Source organism: Anopheles moucheti, chromosome 3, assembly GCF_943734755.1.
Source record: "Anopheles moucheti chromosome 3, idAnoMoucSN_F20_07, whole genome shotgun sequence".
Classification (NCBI taxonomy): domain Eukaryota; kingdom Metazoa; phylum Arthropoda; class Insecta; order Diptera; family Culicidae; genus Anopheles; species Anopheles moucheti.
In genome coordinates, this window is record NC_069141.1 from 61,727,482 (window position 1) to 61,751,669 (window position 24,188).

The 24,188-nt window shown below is 46.6% G+C and overlaps 4 protein-coding genes across 4 annotated transcripts; 2 read left to right on the top strand and 2 right to left on the bottom strand.

Moving 5' to 3' along the window:
• Positions 1-3,702: 3,702 nt before the first annotated feature.
• On the top strand, positions 3,703-4,605 carry LOC128301603 (brachyurin-like). The gene has a single exon (XM_053038172.1). It carries the CDS (start codon positions 3,703-3,705, stop codon positions 4,603-4,605), a length of 903 nt encoding a protein of 300 aa, XP_052894132.1.
• Positions 4,606-7,009: 2,404 nt separating this feature from the next.
• Positions 7,010-7,909, bottom strand: LOC128300890 (brachyurin-like). The gene has a single exon (XM_053037129.1). The coding sequence runs from the start codon at positions 7,907-7,909 to the stop codon at positions 7,010-7,012; it is 900 nt and encodes a 299-aa protein (XP_052893089.1).
• A 1,355-nt stretch (positions 7,910-9,264) lies between these two features.
• On the top strand, positions 9,265-13,800 carry LOC128302886 (uncharacterized protein K02A2.6-like). Its single transcript, XM_053039732.1, has one exon. It carries the CDS (start codon positions 9,265-9,267, stop codon positions 13,798-13,800), a length of 4,536 nt encoding a protein of 1,511 aa, XP_052895692.1.
• A 1,802-nt stretch (positions 13,801-15,602) lies between these two features.
• LOC128300473 (staphylococcal nuclease domain-containing protein 1) lies at positions 15,603-22,563 on the bottom strand. Its single transcript, XM_053036545.1, has 8 exons — positions 22,291-22,563; positions 21,898-22,039; positions 20,713-20,837; positions 19,499-20,626; positions 17,879-18,887; positions 17,217-17,398; positions 16,827-16,953; positions 15,603-16,739 (listed from the first exon to the last, which is right to left on the bottom strand). The coding sequence occupies exons 2-8, from the start codon at positions 21,970-21,972 to the stop codon at positions 16,629-16,631; spliced, it is 2,757 nt and encodes a 918-aa protein (XP_052892505.1). The 5' UTR covers positions 21,973-22,039; positions 22,291-22,563; the 3' UTR covers positions 15,603-16,628.
• Positions 22,564-24,188: the final 1,625 nt, after the last annotated feature.

A 24,188-nucleotide genomic window follows, 5' to 3' on the forward strand; every position in this document is an offset into this window, starting at 1 on the left:
GTTTAGGTCTAATCGTCGATCAAACTCCAAGTGGTAAAGTTGGTGAAAGACGTGTGCATTGTACCCTGCAACCAGGAAGGATCAACAAAAGTAGGATCGAACTTCGGTTCGAGAGGATAAATCCTAAAGCTAATGATATTTCAAATTTCGATGTGGGTACGTCAATGAATGTTACGCGATTGAAAATGTTCTAAAATATGATCGATTGCTCGTGAAAAACGCCGGTAGAGCCGGGAGCATTTTCAGTGCTATCAGCCAAAATGAATTACAGCATATTTCAAACCTTTTCGGCTTGTTTGTCAGCATATTCGTGGATATTCTAACCATGAATGCATTTCTTCATGAACGACTGCATCCGATGTCACACACAGGTTCAGCTCCTCTTGATATAGTCAACAACCTTAAGGTCCCTGAAATTTCCCTGAAGACCTGTCGATACAGTTTCCCTTGCCCCTACATGGTTCGCTAAAATATTAGGAAAGATTTCCACGCCAACAGAGGCCCTGTTGGGGAAGATCATTCCATTGCACCTCGTCTTGTTGCAAGGATGGCACTAGATTTAGCCCCAAATGGTTTGCCGTTTACCTGATCTATGATGTCGTATTTCAAGCTAAGTAATTTGACTCGAACAGTAACGAGAAAATAACTACTTGATGACCGTAACTGATATATATTTTCGGACCATCAGGCTCTATAAAATGGGTATCAACCGATGCTCGTTAGCAGTGTCGCAGTTTAACAGCATTGAACGCAGTTGTAACAAAGTGCTATGCATCGTTTGTCGTTCATTTGGTGTGCATTTGAGTTCCTATCCCAATGAACTGCTGTATTTTAAGAACTTCTCACTTTCATTTAACTACCTGTATTTTATTCCTTCTGCCTACAGGATGTTGACGATTGTGCACCGTATCGATGCAATGCGCATTAGTTGTGTGGAAATATTTTGAGAAATCATAAAACTCTCGGTAGACGATAGCTTAGTGTATCAATACATCCCGGAATACATTCCCAAAATCGTTCTTACGGACCTGCAGATCGAGCACGTTGACCAGTCGGTACTGCAGCATGTGCCGAGTTTTGTCGCTTGTTTGTACATCAAAAATTCCAATGCTGTCAGATGGATCAGTGTACCAACGACGTTGCAAAGCATTTTAATCGATAGAACCAGTGTGAGTAACATCGATTTCGAGGCCAACAGTACCATCAGTGAGCTGTCTATTTCATACTGCAATCTACTAAAAGTGCCACGCACCATAAATCAAGCACGATTGCTAGTTTTTATAGAAATAAAATTGTGCAAATTACGAGAGCTGGATTTGGCCAGTGTTTGTGAAAATTCGCGTCTGAAAAATCTCAACTTGAAGTCAAACAGGATACGGTTCGTGGTGAATACTGCGGCAAAACATTGCGGTGCTTACGGTTCTCTTACGTCGTTAGTATTGTCTCAAAACCGTTTAACGAGCATAGATTTAAAAATGTTTGTTGGTTTTGTTAAGCTAGAATATCTGCATCTTGCCAGCAATAAGATCAGGTCGGTTGCGGGGCGATTATTCCACAAGACGCTAAACAGTATTGATATGTATAACAATAAGCTCACGTATCTCGATTTGTGCGAATGGTATCTGCCAGCTTTGTCAGAGTTTTTGTTGACTAGAAATAATTTAGTAATGTGTCCAGTATGTGTCAATAACTCAGCGATTGTATCAAAGCTGTACTTAGGGTTCAATCAATTGTCCAATTTTACAATCGAAAGTGTAGCCGGTATGGCTAATCTACAGCATCTCATTATGTCGTTCAACAGGCTAACGTCCATCGTGTTGAGCACTGAACGTTTTCCTCCAAACCTCAAAACTATTTTTATTAATAATAATAATTTAAAAGCGCTAGACTTAAGGTTCATACCGGTACAGTCGCTAGAGATAGATGTAACAAGCAATGAAATTGCAAGCTTCGACATAGGAAATACATCACCAAATGTAACACGAATGTCTATGCATTATAATCCGATCGATTGCTCGTGGAAATCCCCGGTAGACCGAGAGCATATCCAATGCAGTCAGAAAGGGTGAAGAATATGTATTGTTTACGTATTGCTAAAAAATGAACTAAATGAAGTGAGCATACAAATTCTAAACCAATAAAACGTGCGTCGCTTACATAATTAATACGGGAAGTTACCTTACTCACGAACGTATAGACTACCAGTGATGCGACCTGGTACGAATATAAATAAATAGGTTAAGCAATTATGCTGCTTATATGTTTTATATTGGCAAAAGAAAAAATAAAACATAAAGTTCAATAAAGGTTCTATTTGCTTAAAAATAGTTGTGCTCAACAATGCTCCAGACAACTCTGATTACTCGGAGCTACATCGATCGAATGTTAGTAATCCTACCGGATGTACACTCATAATGGGAGGGAATTGACTTCAGCGTCATAAAGGAAAGGAACAATGTGTGTGATAAACCAATGTGATTTAAATTACCGGCAAATTAGTATCCTTCTATTTTAGGGGCACTATGAGCTTTTGTTAATGCTAAATGGTCCGGATGGAAGTTGGTACCAGTTATGTCGTGTGGAACCGATGTCTATACTATAGTTTGAATACTATAGTCGAGCAAATGGTTGAAATATTGTAAGGAGATATCAACTGTCTGACTAGTTTTTTTTTCTGTTATACGTTTCCCCTTTGGCTTTGCACTCTATAATCAAGTGTGAAGACACTTTAATTGGGAGATTCTTCTGATTCTGAGCACTTAATTTTCATAGTTCCACCAGAGGACTTTCAACCGAGACCGACTGAAAAGAACTAGTGGCCATGTCAAGAACGCACCAAACATCTACAAACATTTTCAAACAACGCAATTATCTGCGTTCCCAAATGTGTGCTACATCATTGTGCACCGCTAATAAAAACATAAATATCAATGCGTCAATTAATCGTAACCATTTAAAAGCGGCTGATAAATTGGTGGCTAATCAGTTAACGGTATGAGCGTAATTTTATCATCTGTTACTTGGTCATGTCTGAGCGCTGTATTGTTAGCAAGCACACGATCACCTTTAACGTAATCAGGGGTTTCCCAGGTTTTGCTAATTTATTTTTTCGTTCACGGTTATTTTTGAGATAGGTTTGTTTGTTCATACGATCACGGAAGGCCATGTTTGTTTTTATCTTATCATAAATTTTCGTATCAGTAGCTTTAACCTGATCCACCAGCCAGGTAAATCAGGATGATGCAAGTTGTTTGGCTGGTAGATCATTGCAATTGAAAATTATGATGCATAAATGAAGCATTTAGTAAAAGTGTATCCTGAAGCATCAACTGCGGTTCTGCACGACAGGACCTGTACAAAACCCCATCCAGACCGTTATCCCGTAATGAAAAAAGGGTCATTGTAAGCTGCCATTATAACAAGAATTAATCAAACAATTCTATTTCACAATAATTTCAATTTTATTAATCGATTTTGCTTCCCTGGCATGACGTGATATCTTTTAAAGCAAATTGTGCTGAGCACAGTGTAAGCATGGTTTAATGATCTGAACACCTGATCGGATTTACCATTGATAAGCCACACTGGAAACTCCGATGAAGATTACGAGTTATCACAAAAACATCAAACACCACGAAGGTTTCTGATTGGGTTTGGTATATAAGAAGGTGGTCTGAGGAAGGTATCGTATTCAGTTTCAAGATGAAAACCTTCGTGTTGCTTGTTGGTCTCCTGGCCATTGCCAGCGCGGAATGGATCGATATCGATTGGTCCAAGGTGCGTCCGATCGAGGAGTTCGATCACTACTGGGAGCGTCTGCCAGCTGAAATGCAGATCTACCGCAAGATGCTACCCTCGCATCGTGTCGTCAATGGACAGGAAGCTACGCCCGGTCAGTTCCCGTACCAGATCGCTCTGATCAGTGAGTTCATCATTACGAGCGGTCTGTGCGGAGGTTCCGTGCTTACCAACAACTTCATTCTGACTGCTGCTCACTGCGTGGTTGGAACGGCCGGTATTTTGGCTTCGGGAGGTACTGCTATCATTGGCGCCCACAACCGTAACGTGGTGGAACCGACCCAGCAGCGTATTCGATTCTCGGGCCCCGGTGTTTTCCCCCATCCAGCGTACAGCTCCGCTAACATTCGTAACGACGTTGCTGTGGTGCGTCTGGATGAACAGATCGTGTTCAGCCCTAGCATACAGCCGGCCCGTCTGCCCGCCCGCTCGGACACTCGTCAGTTCGGAGGTTTCCTTGGAACTGTATCCGGCTTTGGACGTACGTCTGATGCTAACCAGGATACTTCAAACGTTGTGATGTACACCACCAACCCGATCATGACCAATGCCGATTGTATCGCCAGCTGGAACGCTGTTCTCATCGAGCCCCAGAATGTGTGCCTGAGCGGTGAGGGAGGTCGCTCGGCCTGCAACGGTGACTCTGGAGGCCCGCTGGCCGTCCAGGATGGTGGAAGCCTCCAGATTGGTATTGTGTCGTTCGGATCTGCTGCTGGATGCGCGGTCGGTATGCCCTCGGTGTACGCCCGTGTGTCGTTCTTCCTGGACTTCATTGAGGCTAACTCTGACTTCGTCGCTGGAGCATAAGAAAAAATCTCCGATATGAAAGATGTAAGGAGATGTTGTAAATAAATTTACATTCGTAATAATGAAATCACCGAATTGTATGTTAACATTTAAGGGTACTTCGGGGTAAGGGTATCTTAGGTAGGTATGAATAGCTGTAAGGATTACCGCATGAAGTATTGTGAAGTTGATGGTTGCAGTGTTATCCTTACATGATGAGTAATTTTTCCCCAAAGATCGCTCTCTCGTTTGAATGTGTGCATTCGGTTTGTTTTTAAAACTTTGCTCAAAATAGTGCACACTAGTGATGTTTAACTTATACTTAAATAGCGAAAAAGTCAAAGAGTCTAGTCAAAAAGGATATAAAATTCCTTATATTGCACCTTAGGATACTAATTAACTACAGCAATGATGTAGAACGTCAGGTTGACATAGCTGCTCCAATATTTAAAGCGGATTTTTATTAGAATAAGTCATTAATAACTTCTATCTAAAACGGCTAGGTATATACGTCAATGTTACTACTTTGCTTGAGGCAAATCGAAGGCAGCAATAGTGGATGTTTGTTAATTATTTCATTAAAGCATTACTTGCCACTAGCCATTCCTGATTAGCTGATGCTTTAGGTACGCCGTACGAAATTAAAATGGGGAGTTTAATTTCTTAGCGACTCTATCAGGATGAAACATTTTTAGAGAGTTGAATTGAATAAGTTGAGATTAAAAATGAATTGTTTTGAAAATTGCTTTAATTGAAATCTTTTATATCTATATCTATGCGATGTTAAATGTATCATAATTGTCTAGAGCTGTAAAACGAGTGCCCCATGCGGTCTTCGCCAGACGGCAGATCTTGAAGAAGGTGGCAACTAAACACTCTTTCCATCTATTAATCGGCTTAAAGGCTGCATACAGTAGTGTTTGTGATAATCGTCAGCAGTGAGGAATACATTCGAATCGCACGGCGGTCGAAACGGAAGAGAACTTATATTTCTGATTACTTACAACATATTCATTACTAGCTCAAACTAACACTAATGAACCTATTTCGCACCACTTCGTTGGTTAGGCCCCCAAGCACCAAATATGATGTTTCGCAATCGCCTAACTTTAGGCTGCAGCAAATCGTATAGCCAGCGTAAAACTGTACGCCGCAATGAGCTCTATTGAAATCCCGATCAAGCTTACCAGAATAGTACGAATGACAATGACCAACGTCGATTGCCCGGTGATGGTGGATGGAATACTCTCGGAGTCCTTTGCTACCATCAAGGGTCTGCGCCAACAGGACATCGGAGCAGCGCATCGGCAGGGTTGGATCAGGTCGAGGAGTGGTTATCGAGGTCACGCCAGGACGCTAATTCCTTCCCCCGGAATTAGCGGACCTGGTGAATCCCGCAATGTTCACCGGATGGACGGTGGTTTACAAACGCTTATGGCAACCGTATCCATCCTCCTCTTACGTGTTCGTCTTTTGAAGATTCCTACCCCGTTAAAAAAAAAGGGTCTGCGCCAACGAGATGTTTAGAACCATTTGCGTCTCGAAGGTGGAATCGACGGGGACCATCTTCTATAAGTCAATTCAGATCATGGCATACGCTGATGACATAGACATCATTGGTTTATGGCTCTGTGGCGAACCGGCCACAACTCCTACACGCATCAGAGTACCTTCGCAGAAACACAACAATAGTCGACAGTAGCACCTAGAGAACAGTAGCAATCCCCAACAAGGACAGCAATTCCTTGAATACAGTTCCCCGTCCTTACAAGCGCAACTGCGCAAGCAGTTGCACTGAAAACAATGCAAGGGATAGTATTCACGGATACAACACACACACATACAGACACGTGCAGCGTTAGCAGTCTGCAAAACCGCAGTCTGGATCCAACAGCCAACGTGGAAAGGTCTGCTCCTTCGGTTACGAGGATTTATAAAGATCAAGAAAACATTTGTCGGCCACAGCATTGGCTACAGCTCTCTTACATAGCTGACGCTTACTAGATGCTGTCACACCAGAATCACTCAGAGGTGACGTACAGATAGGTGATGTTGATGTTGAGATGCATGCTAGGGTCAGCACCCAACCGGTCATTCTACAGTCTGAGGAAACATCTACGAGTCCTCGCAAAACACCTGTCGCGACAAACGAAGCTGGGACTATATTGAACTTATATAGTTCCAGTAGTCATATACGCTTCTGTGACATGCACTTTGTCTAAAACTGACGATACCCTCTTAGGGGCGTACAAAATGAAGATGCTCAGAAGGATTTTTGGCCCCGTATATGTGTTCTCTCGCTTGCCATCAGCTGAGTCGTAAAAATGTCATTCGGAACCTTTGAAATTTACTGGAACATAAGCTTAACGGTGTTGTATACTTTGTAAAATTTCGTACTTTTATTTATAAACAGTTTCGTGGTGATTTAAGGACGAGCAACGAAGTCAGAGTTAGCCTCAATCCAGGACAGGAAGAACGACACACGAGCGTACACCGATGGCATACCAATTGAGCAACCACCAGCAGATCCGAACGACACAATACCAATCTGGAGGCTTCCACCATCCTGGACGGCCAGCGGGCCACCGGAGTCACCGTTGCAGGCCGAGCGACCTCCCTCACCGCTCAAGCACACATTCTGAGGCTGAATCAGGGCAGTGTTCCAGCGAGCAATACAATCAGCATTGGTCATGACCGGGTTGCTAGTGAACCTGACAACAGCCGACGTAGCCCCATTATCCGTGACACGTCCGAATCCGGACACAGTTCCGGTGAATCCTCCGAACTGACGAGTATCCGAGCGAGCAGGCAGACGGGCCGGCTGGACGCGAGCGTTGAAGGTAATCGGAGAGTTCAAACGAACCACGGCGATATCATTACGGATGTTGGTCGTGCTGTACTGCGGATGACGGATAATTCCACCGGTCGAGAAACGAATGCGCTGCTGGGTAGCCTCCTGAACGTTACGGTTGTGAGCTCCCATGATGGCAGTACCTCCAGTGGCCAATGTAGTAGCACCGGACACGACGCAGTGAGCAGCGGTCAGGATATAGTGGTTGGTCAACACGGAACCTCCGCACAGACCGGTTCCAGTCCCGAATTCACTGAGCAGAGCGATCTGGTACGGGAACTGACCGGGCGTAGCCTCCTGTCCATTGACGATACGGTGCGAGGGAACCATCTTACGGTAGATCTGCATATCAGCTGGCAGACGAGCCCAGTAGTGATCGAACTCCTCAATCGGACGCACCTTGGACCAATCGATATCGATCCATTCCGCGCTGGCAACGGCCAGGAGACCAACAAGCAACACGAAGGTTTTCATCTTGACGCACAGTACAGTAAACTAAACCTCGAGGTTTCAGCTTTTATACAAAAATCTATGCGTGAAACAAATCTTATCCAATTATAATCGGCACGAGCTTCCTGCAATCGCGTAGCAAGTCTTCTGATTATGGGAAAATTGTTTTGTGAGGCCGAATTCTTCCCACGGGATCGATAAGCTATATTGCCACACGTCCTTATCTTTGTAGCACAATAACCTCTGTTTTGACTGGTACGCTTTGCTTGCCAAACGAAATGGGAAGCACAGTTGGGTCGGTTGATATTCGCACCGAGTTAATCCATTAGATTACTCAAGATTACCTGTCAAAGCCATGAATTACTGCCTTCCTGCTTACTTATTCGGTGGTCCAATCGCTTCGCGGTCTTGGTCTTGTTGCTGGAGTCCTCCAAACCGTGCATGGTATGTTAATTGAAGTTTCCTGAAACTCTAGGATTTATTGTGACTTGATAACATACGTAGCCACCATAGGAGCACATCGCAAGTAGTGTTCTTATCTTTGTAGCACAATAACCTCCATAAACTGGAAGGTGGCCATGAACGTTGGAGTTAAGAAGCCAAGGAATAGCCAGACGGACAATTGCAATTTTATTAGCCCAGATTACTACACGAAACCGTAAGAAGCGAATGTTCGGTTGATAGCATAATTTTGATAAGATTTCCCATGCAATAATTAATACCGCGTCTGAAAATCATATAGTAACACGATAACAATGCGTTTTAGTACATTTTAGTACCAAAATGAGACGCTGGCGAGATAAATTTTCCAGCTCTGCTCACCGTATCAGAGAAATACGGTGGTTCGTACAGATGGTGAGGACCGAAATGAAGGTTTAATATTCGGTACTCTGTATATTTGAGTGGCTGGATTTGGTAAAACTATTCTCTGATTTGGTTCAGTTTAAACCCGAGATCATAAATGCTTTAAGCTGAGAATACCTAATGTTGTGTATACACCTCGGTCGTGAAGCGTTACGGCTTTGCTCGATCCTGTCGTCGTGCGACAGCGATCGACGTACGCTGTTCGGCTATCGTCGGCTGTGCGCGCGGCCATCGTCTTGTTCTCTTCCAACGCAACCGTCCAAGCGAAGGGACGTGTTCTGTAGCGTCCCGCCTTATTGTTATATTTGTGTTAAGTCTTAAAATAAAGTGTGTTGTATTAAGTGTTTTAAATTCGACCGTCTCAGTTTTTATTAAAGTAAAACGAAAGTGACTTTTAAACACAAAAGTGGCGACGAGGACTAAAGTTTAGTGAAAAAAAAAGTATACCGCGAAGTGCAATCATTCCGCTCCCACGCAAGCGGCGTCGCAAGGACACGGACCTGAGAGACAATAGCATGGAAGAGGATCAACGTCGTCTCTCGCAGCAATTCGATGTTCCGGGTACCGCGCATCTACAACCCGGGTTTGGACCGCCGTTCCAGCCGAACGGTGCAACGTTGGATCATCAAGCAGGATCGCCCATCCAGCATCCGCCATCCCTTATCACGGCGTCATCAAGCCAGCATCCGCCATCGCTTTTCACGGCGTCATCAAGCCAGCATCCCCCATCGCTCCCAATGCCGTCATCACAGACGATTTTGTATCAAAGCGGTGAGCCCACAATGTTGCAATTGATCCAGCTCATGCAGCAAGTAATGACCAAGTTGGAGCAGCAGCAATCGGTATCACAACCGCAGTCAGCATCACAGCCACAGCAGCAGCAGCAATCGGTATCACAACCGCAGTCAGCATCACAGCCGCAGCAGCAGCATCACCAGTTTCCCTTCAATCCGGAGCAAATCCTTGATTCGTTGGCCAGGAACATCACGGAATTCCGTTTCGATGCTGACGCAGGCGTAACGTTCGAGAAATGGTATTCGCGTTACGAGGATTTGTTCGTCAGAGATGCAGCCAGGATTGACGATGCGGCCAAAGTGCGCTTACTCCTGAGGAAGCTGGGTCCGTTAGAGCACGAAAGGTATGTGAACTATATTCTTCCCCAAAAACCCCGTGATTTTACGCTCGAGGCAACCATTGCCAAACTGAAATCCATTTTTGGAAAAACAGAATCCTTGCTAACTAAGCGTTACAAATGCATGCAGTTAGTAAAGAGCAAGAGTGAGGATTTTTTGGTGTACGCATGTCGCGTTAATCGGGCGTGCGTGGATTTCGAGCTAAATGGAATGAGCGAGGAACAGCTCAAGTGCTTAGTTTTTGTCTGCGGACTGAAGGAGGAAACGGACAAGGATTTTAGAGTGAAGCTGCTCACTCGCATTGAAGAGCGCCCCGATATCACTCTAGAGCAAATATCGGCGGAATGCAACCGCATTGCTAACCTCAAACGTGAAAATGCAATGATCACTGGTGCGTCGGAAGAGCGTGTGCTTGCATTACAAAATGGCGGCCGAAACCATTTTAAGGGCTCGGATAAAGGATCGCGCTCGCATCGCACGTTTCGCGATAACCAATCAGGGAGTAAGAAACCGAGTAACGCTTGCGGGCTATGCGGTGGTTGGCATTGGGTGAAAGATTGTCCGAAATCGAATTATAAGTGCAAAGAGTGCGGTGAATCAGGTCATCGGGAGGAGCGTTGTCGCAAGCGGAAGCATCACACCGGTCGCAGAAGCCACCGACCACCACGGTCTGTTAGAACGGTTAGGGTGTGTAGTGTACGAGCCAGCCGTAAATTTGTGCAGGTTTCCATCAATGGAACGAGTATCCGATTGCAGTTGGATACGGGCTCGGACATATCGGTCATAGGTCAGACCGCATGGGAAAAACTAGGGAAGCCATCATTGGTAAAGCCTACCGTTTGTGCAAAAACTGCCTCTAATGAAAAATTAAAGCTGCTAGGCGAGTTTGAAGCAGGGGTGACAATATGCAACGCCACCAAGCCGGCGATCATCCGTGTGGCTCAGGTCAATCTGCTCTTGCTGGGAGCAGATTTGGTGGATTCTTTTGCCCTTGGCTCCGTCCCAATGGACATGTTTTGTGCGAACATTTCAACGGATACGCACGTTCCAAAAGCGTTGCATGCAAGCTTTCCCGAAGTGTTTCGAGGTACAGGGCTTTGTACAAAGGCGCAGATCAAGCTGCAGCTAAGGGAAAATTGCAGTCCAGTTTTCCGTCCAAAGCGGCCCGTGGCTTATGCCATGCAAGCCACTGTTGAAAAAGAGCTTGACCGATTGGTAGAAATGAACGTGATCACTCCCATTGATTACTCCGAATGGGCAGCCCCAATCGTGGTCGTACGTAAGAGCAACGGCAGTATTCGAATTTGCGGCGATTATTCCACTGGGCTGAATGCTGCGCTGCAGCCGCACGAGTATCCTTTGCCGTTGCCGGATGACATTTTTGCGAAGCTTGCTCACTGTAAGATCTTCAGCAAAATAGATTTGTCGGACGCATTTTTGCAAGTCGAGATCGAGGAGAGCTGCAGGACTCTTCTCGCGATAAACACGCATCGGGGTCTATACCTCTATAACCGTCTACCTCCAGGATTAAAGATAGCACCAGCCGCATTTCAGCAGATTATAGATGCGATGCTTGCCGGATTGCATGACACATCTGGTTATATGGACGATGTTGTTGTCGGGGGTAGGACGGAAAGAGAGCACGATGAGAACGTCAGAAAGGTGCTCCAGCGTGTGCAAGACTTTGGGTTCACGATCAAGGCCGAAAAATGCGCTTTCAATATGCACCAAATAGAATACCTCGGGCACATCATTGACCGAACAGGTTTAAGGCCGAACCCAAAGAAAATCGAGGCAATCATAAAACTGCCAGCGCCAACAAATGTTAATGAGGTTCGTTCATTTTTGGGCGCAATCAATTATTATGGCAAGTTTATTCCCAGGATGCGGGATTTGAGGTACCCCCTGGACGATCTGTTGAAAAATGAAAGCCAGTTTGTTTGGACCAAACAGTGCGAGAGAGCATTCAGCAGGTTTAAGGAAGTGCTGAAATCGGATCTGCTTTTAACTTACTATGACCCTAGAGCCGACATCATTGTAGCGGCGGACGCGTCTTCCGTAGGACTCGGAGCAACCATCAGTCACAAGTTTGCAGACGGATCAGTAAAGGTGGTGCAACACGCGTCGCGGGCTTTAACAAAAGCAGAGGCAGGGTACAGCCAGATAGACCGCGAAGGATTGGCGATCATATTTGCGGTAACGCGTTTCCACAAAATGCTGTATGGCAGACATTTTCGACTCCAAACCGACCACAGGCCATTGCTCCAGATTTTTGGCTCGAAAAAAGGCATTCCCGTATATACCGCAAATCGGCTGCAACGGTTTGCGCTAACGCTGCAGCTGTACGATTTCGAGATGGAGTACATACCGACGGACAAATTTGGGAATGCGGATCTGCTATCTCGGCTTATTAGCAGATGCGAGAAGCCGGAGCCTGAATACATCATCGCTAGCATCGAGCTGGAGGAAGTCGTAAGTTGTGTGGCCATTGAATCACTAAAATCATTTCCGATTCATTTTAGAGAAGTTGCTACAGCTACGAGAAACGATGCACTACTACGACAAGTGTACCGGTACGTCAAAGAGGGTTGGCCTCGGGGCGTGGCTTACGCAGAGGATTTAGTCCGCTTTCATCACCGAAGAGATGCGCTGACAACCGTGGATGGCTGCATTCTTTTCGGGGAGAGGGTAGTGGTACCCGCTGCTCTACAAAAAAGGTGCCTAAACCAGCTACATCGTGGACACCCAGGCATCCAGCGGATGAAGGCGATTGCGCGCAGTTTCGTTTACTGGCCATCACTGGACAACGACATCACCGATTGCGTCGCTACCTGTGGGCCGTGCCAGGCCGCAGCCAAATCCCCTCAAGCAGTGGCCCCATCATTATGGCCAAAACCATCCGGTCCTTGGCATCGTGTTCACATCGACTACGCCGGTCCAGTGGATGGAGTGTATTTCCTGGTCGTCGTAGATGCCTTCTCTAAGTGGCCTGAGATCGTGAAAACGGCGAGTATTACCTCATCCGCTACAATTACCATCTTGCGAGGCATATTTGCTAGGTTTGGACCACCGATAACATTGGTCAGCGACAATGGCCCCCAATTCACCAGCGAAGTCTTCAGCGAGTTCTGTGAGCGGAACGGCATTGAGCATATTCGAACTCCGCCTTTTCATCCACAATCGAACGGCCAAGCCGAGCGGTTCGTGGACACGTTCAAGCGGGCGTTGAGGAAAATACAGGTGGGAAGTACGTCGCTGGAAGAAGCATTGGAACTGTTTCTTCAAACCTATCGCTCCACACCAAATCCTGTTTTGGCGCAACGCACCCCAGCCGAGGTGATGATCGGAAGAGCAACCAGAACAGTTCATCATCTGTTGCGGCCGCCAGCGTCATCAGAGACCATCACTAGGAGCGATATTCGAGAATGGCAGCCGGGTGATTTGGTGTATGCTAAGTTATACAAGGCGAACTCTTGGAGCTGGGCATCTGGAAGGATAGTTCGCAGAATGGGTAATGTCATTTACGAGGTGGTTACCCAGGACCAGCAAAAGCATCGGCGTCACGTGAATCAGCTCCGACGTCGTGTTGCTGGCCCGGCTGAACGGAACGAGCGAACGGAGCATCAACTACCCCTATTTATCCTGTTGGATGAATGGGATTTGCCGCATCCTTCATCTCATCAGCCAGCGTTACCCGTGCCGTCGCCCGCATCGCATCCCACATCATCATCAGCACCGCCTGCGCAGGTAGAGGCGCAGCGAGCATTAGCATCATCGCCAACAGCACCGGCACATTTGGAAGAGCAGCAAGGACCCCCGGCTAATAGCAGGAGCAACACACAGCAGACGCGGCTACCACGACGTTCTTCTAGGATTAGAAGATTGCCACGTAGGTTCAGCCCGTACAGGCTGACTTAAAAGGGGGAGGTGTTGTGTATACACCTCGGTCGTGAAGCGTTACGGCTTTGCTCGATCCTGTCGTCGTGCGACAGCGATCGACGTACGCTGTTCGGCTATCGTCGGCTGTGCGCGCGGCCATCGTCTTGTTCTCTTCCAACGCAACCGTCCAAGCGAAGGGACGTGTTCTGTAGCGTCCCGCCTTATTGTTATATTTGTGTTAAGTCTTAAAATAAAGTGTGTTGTATTAAGTGTTTTAAATTCGACCGTCTCAGTTTTTATTAAAGTAAAACGAAAGTGACTTTTAAACACAAAACCTAACACGTTTGCTGAAATTCTTTTCGTTTTATTGTAACATCGTTCATACCTAGCAATGTGTTGTTTGAAGTTAAGGACGAGCAGTAAAGTCAGAGTTAGCCTCAGTCCGAACAACTCAGTCCGTGTGTTGTGATCCGAACAACACAATTCCACGTTTATATCAAAGTGAGAACCCTCGCTTATTCGTTGATTCGAGCGTGCAAACCCCGATTTGAATGTGCAAAACCCATCCGATAATAAATTCTATAGCGAACAAAGAATAAAAAATCTCCTAGTGAGACGGACAAAAGTATTACTAAAGTAATAGCAATTTGCCATTCCTAACTCCCGAAACAGCTGCCAAATCGTAAGGGTTTGAGATAAGGCGGCAGTCGCAAAAACAATATTGCTATCATCGTCCTTTTAACTTTACCTATCTGATGGCTTGTCAAATCACTCATTACAGCCGATCTACAAACAAATGCGATAAGAATTCGCAACACTCGTAGATAAATGAAGCATTTTTTATAAGCAATCTCACGCTTAATTCCGTCGATAACACTAATCGTTTGGGAACACAGACTTTATCACATCCATTTGTGGGATCCATGCGATCCTGTGCTGAGTCGGTCATCGAGACTTGGAATGAAAGGTATGGAGATGGATCTACGATCTTACAAAGTTACCAGAACAACTCCACAATCTCAAGATATTCACCGTCAACAAATACTTTGCTCGCCAGCCGGTCTCTAACACGGTCAGAGCCTCCGGCAAGAAGGTACTTTGTCTTCGTTCTTCGTACACTTCCGCTGATGTCGATGTCATCTGCGAAGCCAAAGAATTGAAATGACCGAGTGAGAATCGTGCCCCGGGTGTGCTACTGACGCCCTCCAGAGCTATATTAAATAGCAGACAGTCCATCTTCCTACCTCAGTGCCCGGTGAGATTCGAACGGTTCCGACAGCATGTTCGTGACTCTCACCCTGCACTGCATCCGCACTAGTTTCCCAGGGAATCCGTACTGCTGCATGGTGTTCCACAGCTCTGTCTGATTTATGGTATCGTAGAACGCCTTGATAGATGCTGCGTAGGGATCTGGTGCTTCCGACCTTTCTGGAGGCCTTTCAAACCTGTTGTGGAGTGAAGATTTGGTCGATGATAGATTTTCCTCCAGCAAACCGTGTCTGTTGCCTTCTCAGTCGAGCGTAGTTCTTCACGTTCTGTCGTAGTGCGTAGTTCTCACGCTGTAGCATTTGAGCGGGCGCTGTGTTCTTCTCGGGCAGTGCTCACGTATCCCCAACCTGCACTTTCGTTCATTGATCGGCCACCGGACCGGTAGACCATGCGATCACCGCGGTAGAGACTCGAGATGCCATTCCAGCGCACCTTTTAAAGTGTTTCGTGACTTAAAAAAACCTTCGGATACGTAACTGCCCTTAACATAATACATAACGCACAATTCATAATTACAGAGTGGTTTTACAGTTTTATAATGTCAGGATATTTTTTTTTATTTTCACTATGTATTGAACCAAGACAAAAAAGATAGTGCGGCAAAAGAAAACAAGTAAAAAAAGGTTCTTTGTGACAATCAGGCAAATGGAAGATGTAATGCGTTACGCGTAAACCGTAAAAATAAACACATAATAGTGAAACAAAAACTAATGGCTAAATGTGAACGTTCCATAAAGACCAACCGCTACTCTGGCGAGGGTTTCGAAGCTCCAGTCTCATGTTGATAGCTGTCCCCTTGTGTTTGACATCGAGTGTAAGTGTAGCTTTCGACGTATCGGGCTCTGCCTACCGTTTTGCGAATGGAGGTACGTCTCGAAATCAAAAGAATTCGAAACGGTTTCCAGTGTGGCGGAGTATTAACGCATTCCGGTTCAGTCATAGCCCGAACACGTGTTGGTGATGCTTGCTGGAGTTGCATATATGATGGAAGATGTACAGGCAGTGGTTCTTCCAGTAAGCGCCAGAGCAAGCCTATTGTTGCTTCTTCATGCGTTCGTCCTTTTCTCCTTTTTTTTTTGACTCACATTATATAGTGTACTTTTTTTGTGGATTTTTTTTGTTTGTTTTTTTACTGTTATATATCGATAGGCAGGTGTGTAATGATTCATTTTATGCGTTCATCCACCTGTTCCGTCAATTCTTGCCAATTGTTGACGTGCATGAGTTAAGTGTTGAGGAGATCCAAACAGTTTAACCGTCAGATTTCTGCTCTCATACCACACTGCCACACATCGAATCGATCGTGATCATTAGCCTCGCCGTACGTTTTAGATGAAAGGTGTTTCCAGTTCTTAAACGATGCGTACTTTTCAACCGATTGCGACACACGCAAACTGGCTGCCTTTTCATGCAAAAAGATAGGATAATCCTTTGTATCATGCATTTCGAGAGCCACGATCAGGTGTTGTTCACAGTACAGTAAAAAGTAGATCGTAACAGCGCACAGGTGGAACATACGAATACGGCAGGGCGTCATGACCGAGAATGGACGAAACTGTCTGAGGATGAACAGCATGGGAGAGCGCTGGCCGGCGCCATTAACGGCTGAGGCCAAACTCTCCAGCCTGGTCTTCGGTGCTATCACCGTACTGCCAGATGCCCTTATGATGCTTGCGGGCCTTCTGCTCTGCATCCTTGTAGTCCGCAATCTGAAAAGAAGAGAAACATTAAAGCAATGTAACATTACGTACATAATGCACATCACCACCACACTCATTGTTCGCTTCGTTACATACCAGCTTGGTCAATCTGCGATCCTTCTTGTTCTTGTCCGCGATCAAGTAACCGTCAGCAATTAGATCCTCGGCGATGTCGGCCTTCGTGCTAGGATCAACCAGCGTCACGTACTCAGTACCAGCGATGCTGGAAAATATGAATTGCGTTAGAAAAGAAATTAGTCCACCTTCAACGGTTGTTATTGTAAGCTATGTAAAACCTATTTAAGGCAGCACGCAGTACCATTATTCGCTGCGCGCGCTTTCGAAAGTCGGTACGGATACAAGCAAAGCTAGATCCTGTCTTTTCTGTTGGCAATGGTCTAGAAGATCTGACTAGGTTTACAGTCCATTTCTTTGGCATAACCATTGCCGGAGGGCATTGAACGAGTTGATTTTTGCGAAACTTACCGATACTCGACGTTCATGTTGAGCGTTCGGTTCAGCACGTCCTGCGAGAACGCTTTCACGGCTTCAGTACGATCGTCGGGATCGGTCGGCAGTAGCAACAGAGCCGGCACGTACAGATGCGCGAACGGTTTCTCCGAGATAAAGGTTGGCGGGATCATTGCAAGACGAGTCGAAGGGACATTCTGCGGAGAAGTGAAAAATATAAATACAATTAAAATCTATTATAAATAATGGGGTGTATTTCAAGGGATTGAAGTTTCATCCTGTCCGAGCAGAACACTACTAAATGCTGTGAACGTGAGATACAATTGCGAAGCACTCTCGCATCCTAAGCGTACGGTTCTCTCGCCTTAGCGACACCATGCACTAGCCGTGGTCGAAACGAAGAGGCAGTAATAACGGACAGGCAAAAGAATATTGCCGCCGTGTTCCTGTCGCAAAGTCCCAGGGTACGGTTCATACTACGTGCCGTAGACATCGAAAACCACTCAAGAGGAGATCAAACGTGCGGCAAAGGATCACTTATTCCAGGGTTCCAGTCGGTGCTAAAGATGCTCTTGCAAGCTTATGACTCAAGCATTTCTTTCGTAATTGCAGAAATGGATCTAAGGAGCTTGCGTATTATTTTCTCAACGGAAAAAACTGGCAAATTCCTCACTTACCTCACGGTTACCGTAATCGATGTAAAGAATCGACACGTTACCACCCTTCTCTACCTTCTCCACCTTCGCACGGTACCACTCGTCGTCCTCGGAGAACTTGGCCGCACACATATCGCCACGTCTCGGTGCGTACGAGCCCGTTACCGGTGGCATCGCCTTGAAGTCCTGGCGCAGCTTCGTCATCAGCTCCTCCAGCTTGGCGCCCTGGTCCGTATGCTGGGCGTAGAATTGCAGCTCGGGCGTCACTTCCGTCACGACCACACTCTCGTACTTCACCTTCCGTTCCGCGGGCGTGTTCACATCCGGCGTGTCTTCAATCTCGTCCTTCTCTTCCTCAACTGCCGCCTTTTCGACGTAATCCTTCCAGATGTTCTTCCGCTGTGCCTTCGCACGCGCTTCCGCGTCCCGCAGCACACGGTAGTAGTCCGACTTTTCCGCCGTGAAGTGCACCTCGGCCAGACCCTCCTCCACGAGTGCCACCGACAGATTGATGTTATGCTCGGTGAACAGCCAACCGATCACGCTAGTCGCCTGCTTGTCGGTGGTATCAATCTTAACGCTCACGTCTCGCTGCAGCACCTTCTCGCGGGTGAATTGCAGCGCTTCGTCACCGTACGGTTCCGCTTCCTGGGCCGGGGCACCACCGATCGCCGGACGAGACGAACGGCGACAACTGATACCGGCGAGCAGGAATGTTACCAGGCAGCTTTCCTTCGGGCAGTAGAGCCTCAGGCGGGATCCGCTCGCCACGAACTCAACGAGCGCCTCGGTACGCAGGGCACGTTGCCACGATGGCAGATAGTGATGCTTGATGCGGGAATGATCCGTGGTCAGATCGTTGATTCGATGCGACGGGGTTTGCTTCTTGGCGTGCATTCCCTTCTGGCCCTTGATCGCTTGCTCCTGTGCGGCGCGCAGTTTGTCGTATTCGGGCGAGCGCTGCTCATCGTCCTGGCGATAGTTGATCACCGTGCCTAGACCCTTCTCCAGCATTGCTTCAGCGACGTTCCTGGAAAAATGACACGATGTTAGAAACAGATGTTTCTTTTGCTGTCGTTTGAACTAATGTAATGACTGAATTTTGGTTGCTTTTTTCGCATTATTTACGCGTTGCTACAAAATGTATCGAACAATCTGTTTGAGCTTGACTACTTTACCCGAAGGAAAGACTAACTCTGCAAGATCATTTCGAATGATAATTTACCACCACTTGATCATAACACTTCCCAATGGAGTTAAAAGGGTGTAAGTGTTTAACCTATATATGGTGGACACATATGAGCAGTATCCTCTTCGGAACGATCTATTAGATCACATTAGTCAACCATGACGAACACGAGGTCCTTCAATTTAAGACCGAATTTCAAGATACGATACCACGATACTATCCTGGTTTCTCAGAATGTATAAATTCACAGTTACGGATATTGTAACGCATGATCCGATTGAGTGTGTTACATTCAACATCACTCTACATGTACCTATTGCGTTCGATTATCTTCCACCACTTGATCACAACACTTTCCTACGGTAAAGGACGTAAGTGTTAAACCTATATATGGTGGAGTGTATTAATTTACCGTTTGCAGTTGAAATAAAATATTTAGCAACGCTACTTACTGGTCATCCAACCGCACCGTGTAGCAGTACTTCTCCGGGTAGTTATCGCGCGCAGGTGCAACATAGTCGAGCGTACACGTTACTCGTTTGCCAATCAGCTTCTTGCGCAGGAATTCACGTGCCTCGAACATGTAAGGAATGTCGTACAGAGGGCGCGAGTTCTTCGCCCGCGGACCATCTTCCTCCCTTGGGCGGGGTGGCCGGATCGAGGAGAAGAACACCTTCTTCGTGATGGTGCCCACCTTTACCGAGACCGCATCACCGTTGAACACCTCCATCACCGTGCCCACCAGCTCCTTGTCCTTGGTGTTCGCCAATGCTGCCGGAGGTTTATAGTCCTTCCACAGCCGTAGTCGGCCCACTTTGGCCTCCCGTTCCGAGGCACGCAATCGGTCGATGCCCTCCTTAACGTACGGTATGCTCCACTCAACGCACTTGGCAAACCCGTTACGCAGGAGCGATTCGGCGATGTTTCCTTCCGGGCAGAGGATCGTTCCGAGGAAGTTCGTATTGCTGTTCGATTCGAGCCGAATCTTAACGTCGCGCTGCAGCAGTCGACTTTCCACGTGGAAGCGGGCCTCCTCGGCGTACGGCACCTCGGTCGTGTTGTCCGGCTTGCCCTCGGCGTCCAGCTTGAACCCGGGACAGCGGATGCCGGACATCATGAGCGTAACGTGCTGGAAGACGCGCGGGTTCGGCATGAGGAAGGCACGCACCGTCGAGCCGTCGCGCACATGCTCAATGATCGCCTTGATCAGTTGGCCACCGTGCTGATCGACGAACTGCTTCGGGTTGTCGATGTTCCACACAATGTTGCGCACGTGTTCACCTTCCGGTGCATCGCTCCAGAGGCCCTTGCGAGCCCGGCGCGCAGCATCCTCCAGCTCGATTAGGCGGGCATGTTCGGGCGTTTGGCGCACGCTGTCACGCCTCACAGTTACCAAACCTTCGGATACGATCGACTCAACGATGTTCTCCGAGTTGAGGTCCTTGCCCAGCTTGACGTAGCCATACTCGCGGGTCGCGTTCGGCGGCTTTTCCGAGTAGAACCACACCTCCTGGCCGATCAACCGCTGGCGCAGGTACTCGCGGGATTCCCAGGCGTAAGCTTGATCCTTGGAACCGTCACTGGAAAGGAGACGGTATGTAGTCACGTGTGCTTCATAACCTCACTCGGTGCGTAAACGGATACGTAACGGAATGGCGACCCTTACCTCGATCCGTTGGCTGGTCGGCGGGCAAGCTTGGGTGCGACAACGCCAGCAAAATTGAGCTGCTTCTCTCGTGGCGGTCCATTCACGGGTTTATCACGCAGGATCAACGAGTCGCCGGAGAGAATCTAACCAGGAGTAATGCGTACGGAAGCAAAGCAAAGTAAAAGCAAACGTTAGAAACTTAAAGAAGACACATCGTGGAGGCACGTTGCACGCACTTCCGACTCCGCGTGAAGCCCAAAAAAGAAAGAGACACAAGTTTTGACATTCCTGCGCCTGTGTAAATCCAACTGACAGCACCAATAGCACACGCACACATTCGGACACGCGAGCGGCCACGTTGAAAGTTTTAAATCCCACAATATAAATACACGCCTGTATCCTAAGCATAATTGGCCTAAATGGTGGAGTTTAGATTTTGATTGTTGGTCAATTTTCTGAATTAAAAGCTGCTCGGGGGAGGTGTGTGTTAATTAAAACATTTTCCTTTCGCAGCTGTACACACAAAAAAGAAACACACAAATGTCAACTTGCTTCCCAAACATATGGAACGAGCCAGACTTCACGGGGGCATAATGGGGAAAACAATTGCAACTGGAAATACTTTCACCGTTTGCATCCTTTTCGTTTTGGTTGCATCTTATTAATCCCCCCGAAACCAAAACACCTTTCACCCAGCCAAACGATTCGAACAAGTCGATCGAACGACCGAACAACTGGAGGAAAATGTGTTTTCCATCTAGTGCGACACGGTGCATATAATTCCACCGTGGCACAGGTGACCATCCGCATGAACCGATGGGGTGGGAGGAAACGCTAGGGTGAGGTGGCGGTTATATGTGGCGAGAAAGGAGGGGGGCAGCGCTACATAAAGTAATGCCAACTTGGCATGCCACATCGCAGCGTGTCAGCAGAGCGCGTATCATAGTAACAGGCGATGGATTAAGATTGCCCAACAAAGACGCTGACGAGTGAAAGAAAAGCAGGGATTTGTCCCTTTGCTTTTCTTGAGTTTCTTCTTGCGAGATGGTCCCGGAAGCTAATTTCACGACGTTCCGATGGTTTTGTCGCCCATTGTCGGTGTAAGGGACGGGGGGACCAATGTCTGAACTTCGGTAATCATTCCCTTGCTTATGAGCGAAACTCGGCCAACGTGGAACTATGCAGTGGAAGGTGATACGATACCTGCTTCACGATGCCTTTCTTCAGCACTGGCGGCGGTGCTGGATTGGCGGCGGCGGGGACATTAGCGGCACTCATTTTGCGTTTCGTTGGGCTACGCTGCTCTGCAAAACTTTCTTTGTCACTACGGAAATTTATACCGACACTGTTTGGGTTGAGAGAAAAGAAAACTGCTAGTGAATATCAGGTATTACACACTCGGCACTGTCGGATGATTAACATATTCCATTCGAGCGAGCTGGAACAGCACACACAATCACAACACATTTTCCTCCTGGCTAGGTTTGTAGGGGATATTGGGAAAGGAAAGCGATGTACGGAACAGAAATCCCAAAGGGTGGCCGGAGGGAGAGTGTGACAGAGTTGGCAGCTTGGAGATGAAATTGCCCAAAATACCTTCACGATCAGGAGCACTGTGCGTACGTGAGATGCAGCTTTCGGAACTACTGATCACACACCAAAAGAAAACCACGACGACGGTACCACACCGGGTTCGACAATACAGTCGGTGACAGCTCAGCAAACGAGTCAAACGAAACCACCGGAATCAGGGTGCAGGTGGGGAGGTAACCAGGTCACCACATTTGCACCGGACGGCACCAGATTCAGAAAACGGCCGAAAACTTGGAAACTTTCTGTGACCAAACGCCACTACAGCATGGGAGAAAATATCTGCCCAAGTATATCCCAAGCAACAATTAAAAGCGGTTCGCCGACGTAGCCCAACTACGAATCAAGACCGACACCCAGACAGCAAAAAAGCAAGGTGTCAAAAACGACTTTTTTGAAACCCATGCTCCAAAACGTCACATGAAAAGACGTCTTTTCGCGGTCTTTTCGGGGACGAAAAGACCGCGGAAAGACGTCTTAATAACACCTCATCGGACCAACTGTCATGGCGGCTCAAAACATCAACCGCTGTACAAAAAGTTGTGCCGCAGCAAAAATTATTTTTTGTGCCGCTTTTTTCTGAGCTGTTTTTGTGCCGCTTTTTTCCTTCGGTCATCTTTCCCCAGTTAAACCCTACAGCAGTCCTAATATGCAAGCTGCTAGCTATTTATAGAATTGAACTTGTTTATGGCTGAATGTGCAAATGTTTCTAGCGCTTTATTGAATTGTCCTATGTGTCTGTGTTGTTTGGAAGACGACTGTAGAGCAAGAAAAGCAACAATGGTGTAATGAAGTGGAAAACGTATTGCTGTTGTATTTCTTCATCAACAAATCGCGTAAAATGCGCAAAATTGATGGTGTACAACCCGGTAATCGTTTTGATGTACAAGCAGTCCCCGAGATACGCGGTTCCTCTTATAGGCGGATTAGGAGATACGCGGTTTTTGAAAATTTGACAGATGAGCTAGTTTATCACGTTAATAAACGTGGTTTTGTCGATATTATTTTAAAATACGGTTGTTTTCTTGATAGAAATATCATTCAGAAGACTTTCCCGAAACTATCCAAATATATTGAGTAGCTGCATCACCTTCATGAGCTGATACCGATTGTTAGTTTGCGACCTACAGTGCAAAAGTACTTCGGTCGCGTACGCTTATCGCGAAAACGGATCTCTTTCTCGAGACTCAAAAGATTGTAACTTTCGAGGGTTACTTCAGAGAAGACCAAAACGCAGTGCGTCTCGGGCAAACATCCGTTCTTGAACTCTTGTTGGCTACAACCAATTTCCAACCAAGACTAAACGCTTTAAACAGGCGGAGGTTTCTTTCAATGGATTACTTCGGAGAAGACCAAGTGCAACTTGCATCGGGCAAACATCCGTTCTCGAATCCTGTCAAGATCTCTACCAAATCAAAGACGAAGTCGACCGTTCTGTGTCTGGTGTAAAAAGGATGATTTATTCTAAAATTTCGTTTCTTATATACTAGTTTGATAACAATGTATTGGTGAATGTAGTATTGAAACTTTGAAACGTATTGGTGAAGTCGATCGCGACTTTTCTTTCCTGCGATATTCTCATTTTGATCCTAAACAAATAATTAGCCCATTACCTTATGCATGCGCGTTTGTTTCCGGTTTCGTGAATCGCGCCTTTCGATGCTCATATGTTTATTTAGGCAAACGATAACGATCCTTCCACAAGTTACAAGTTAAGCGCATTGCTTTCAAATCAAAATAATCAAAATGAGTTACGTAACAGAAATATCGTCTCGTTCTCAACACCGATTCTAAATAGGATCGCAAGTAGTGAAGCAGACGGCTTGAAAGATCCTTCTAGATCTGGTATGAACAAGAACGAGGAAAGGATCCCGAACTACAACTGTGTTGCCTTATTCCTGTGT

Coding starts and splice junctions, on each gene's coding strand:
- LOC128300890 (XM_053037129.1), bottom strand. CDS start 7,909: ATGAAAACCTTCGTGTTGCTTGTTGGTCTCCTGGCCGTTGCCAGCGCG.
- LOC128300473 (XM_053036545.1), bottom strand. CDS start 21,972: ATGAGTGCCGCTAATGTCCCCGCCGCCGCCAATCCAGCACCGCCGCCA. Junction 20,838..21,897: donor AGAAAGGCATCGTGAAGCAG/GTATCGTATCAC, acceptor ACTCCTGGTTAG/ATTCTCTCCGGCGACTCGTT. Junction 16,740..16,826: donor ATCGCAGATTGACCAAGCTG/GTATGTAACGAA, acceptor TCTTCTTTTCAG/ATTGCGGACTACAAGGATGC.
- LOC128301603 (XM_053038172.1), top strand. CDS start 3,703: ATGAAAACCTTCGTGTTGCTTGTTGGTCTCCTGGCCATTGCCAGCGCG.
- LOC128302886 (XM_053039732.1), top strand. CDS start 9,265: ATGGAAGAGGATCAACGTCGTCTCTCGCAGCAATTCGATGTTCCGGGT.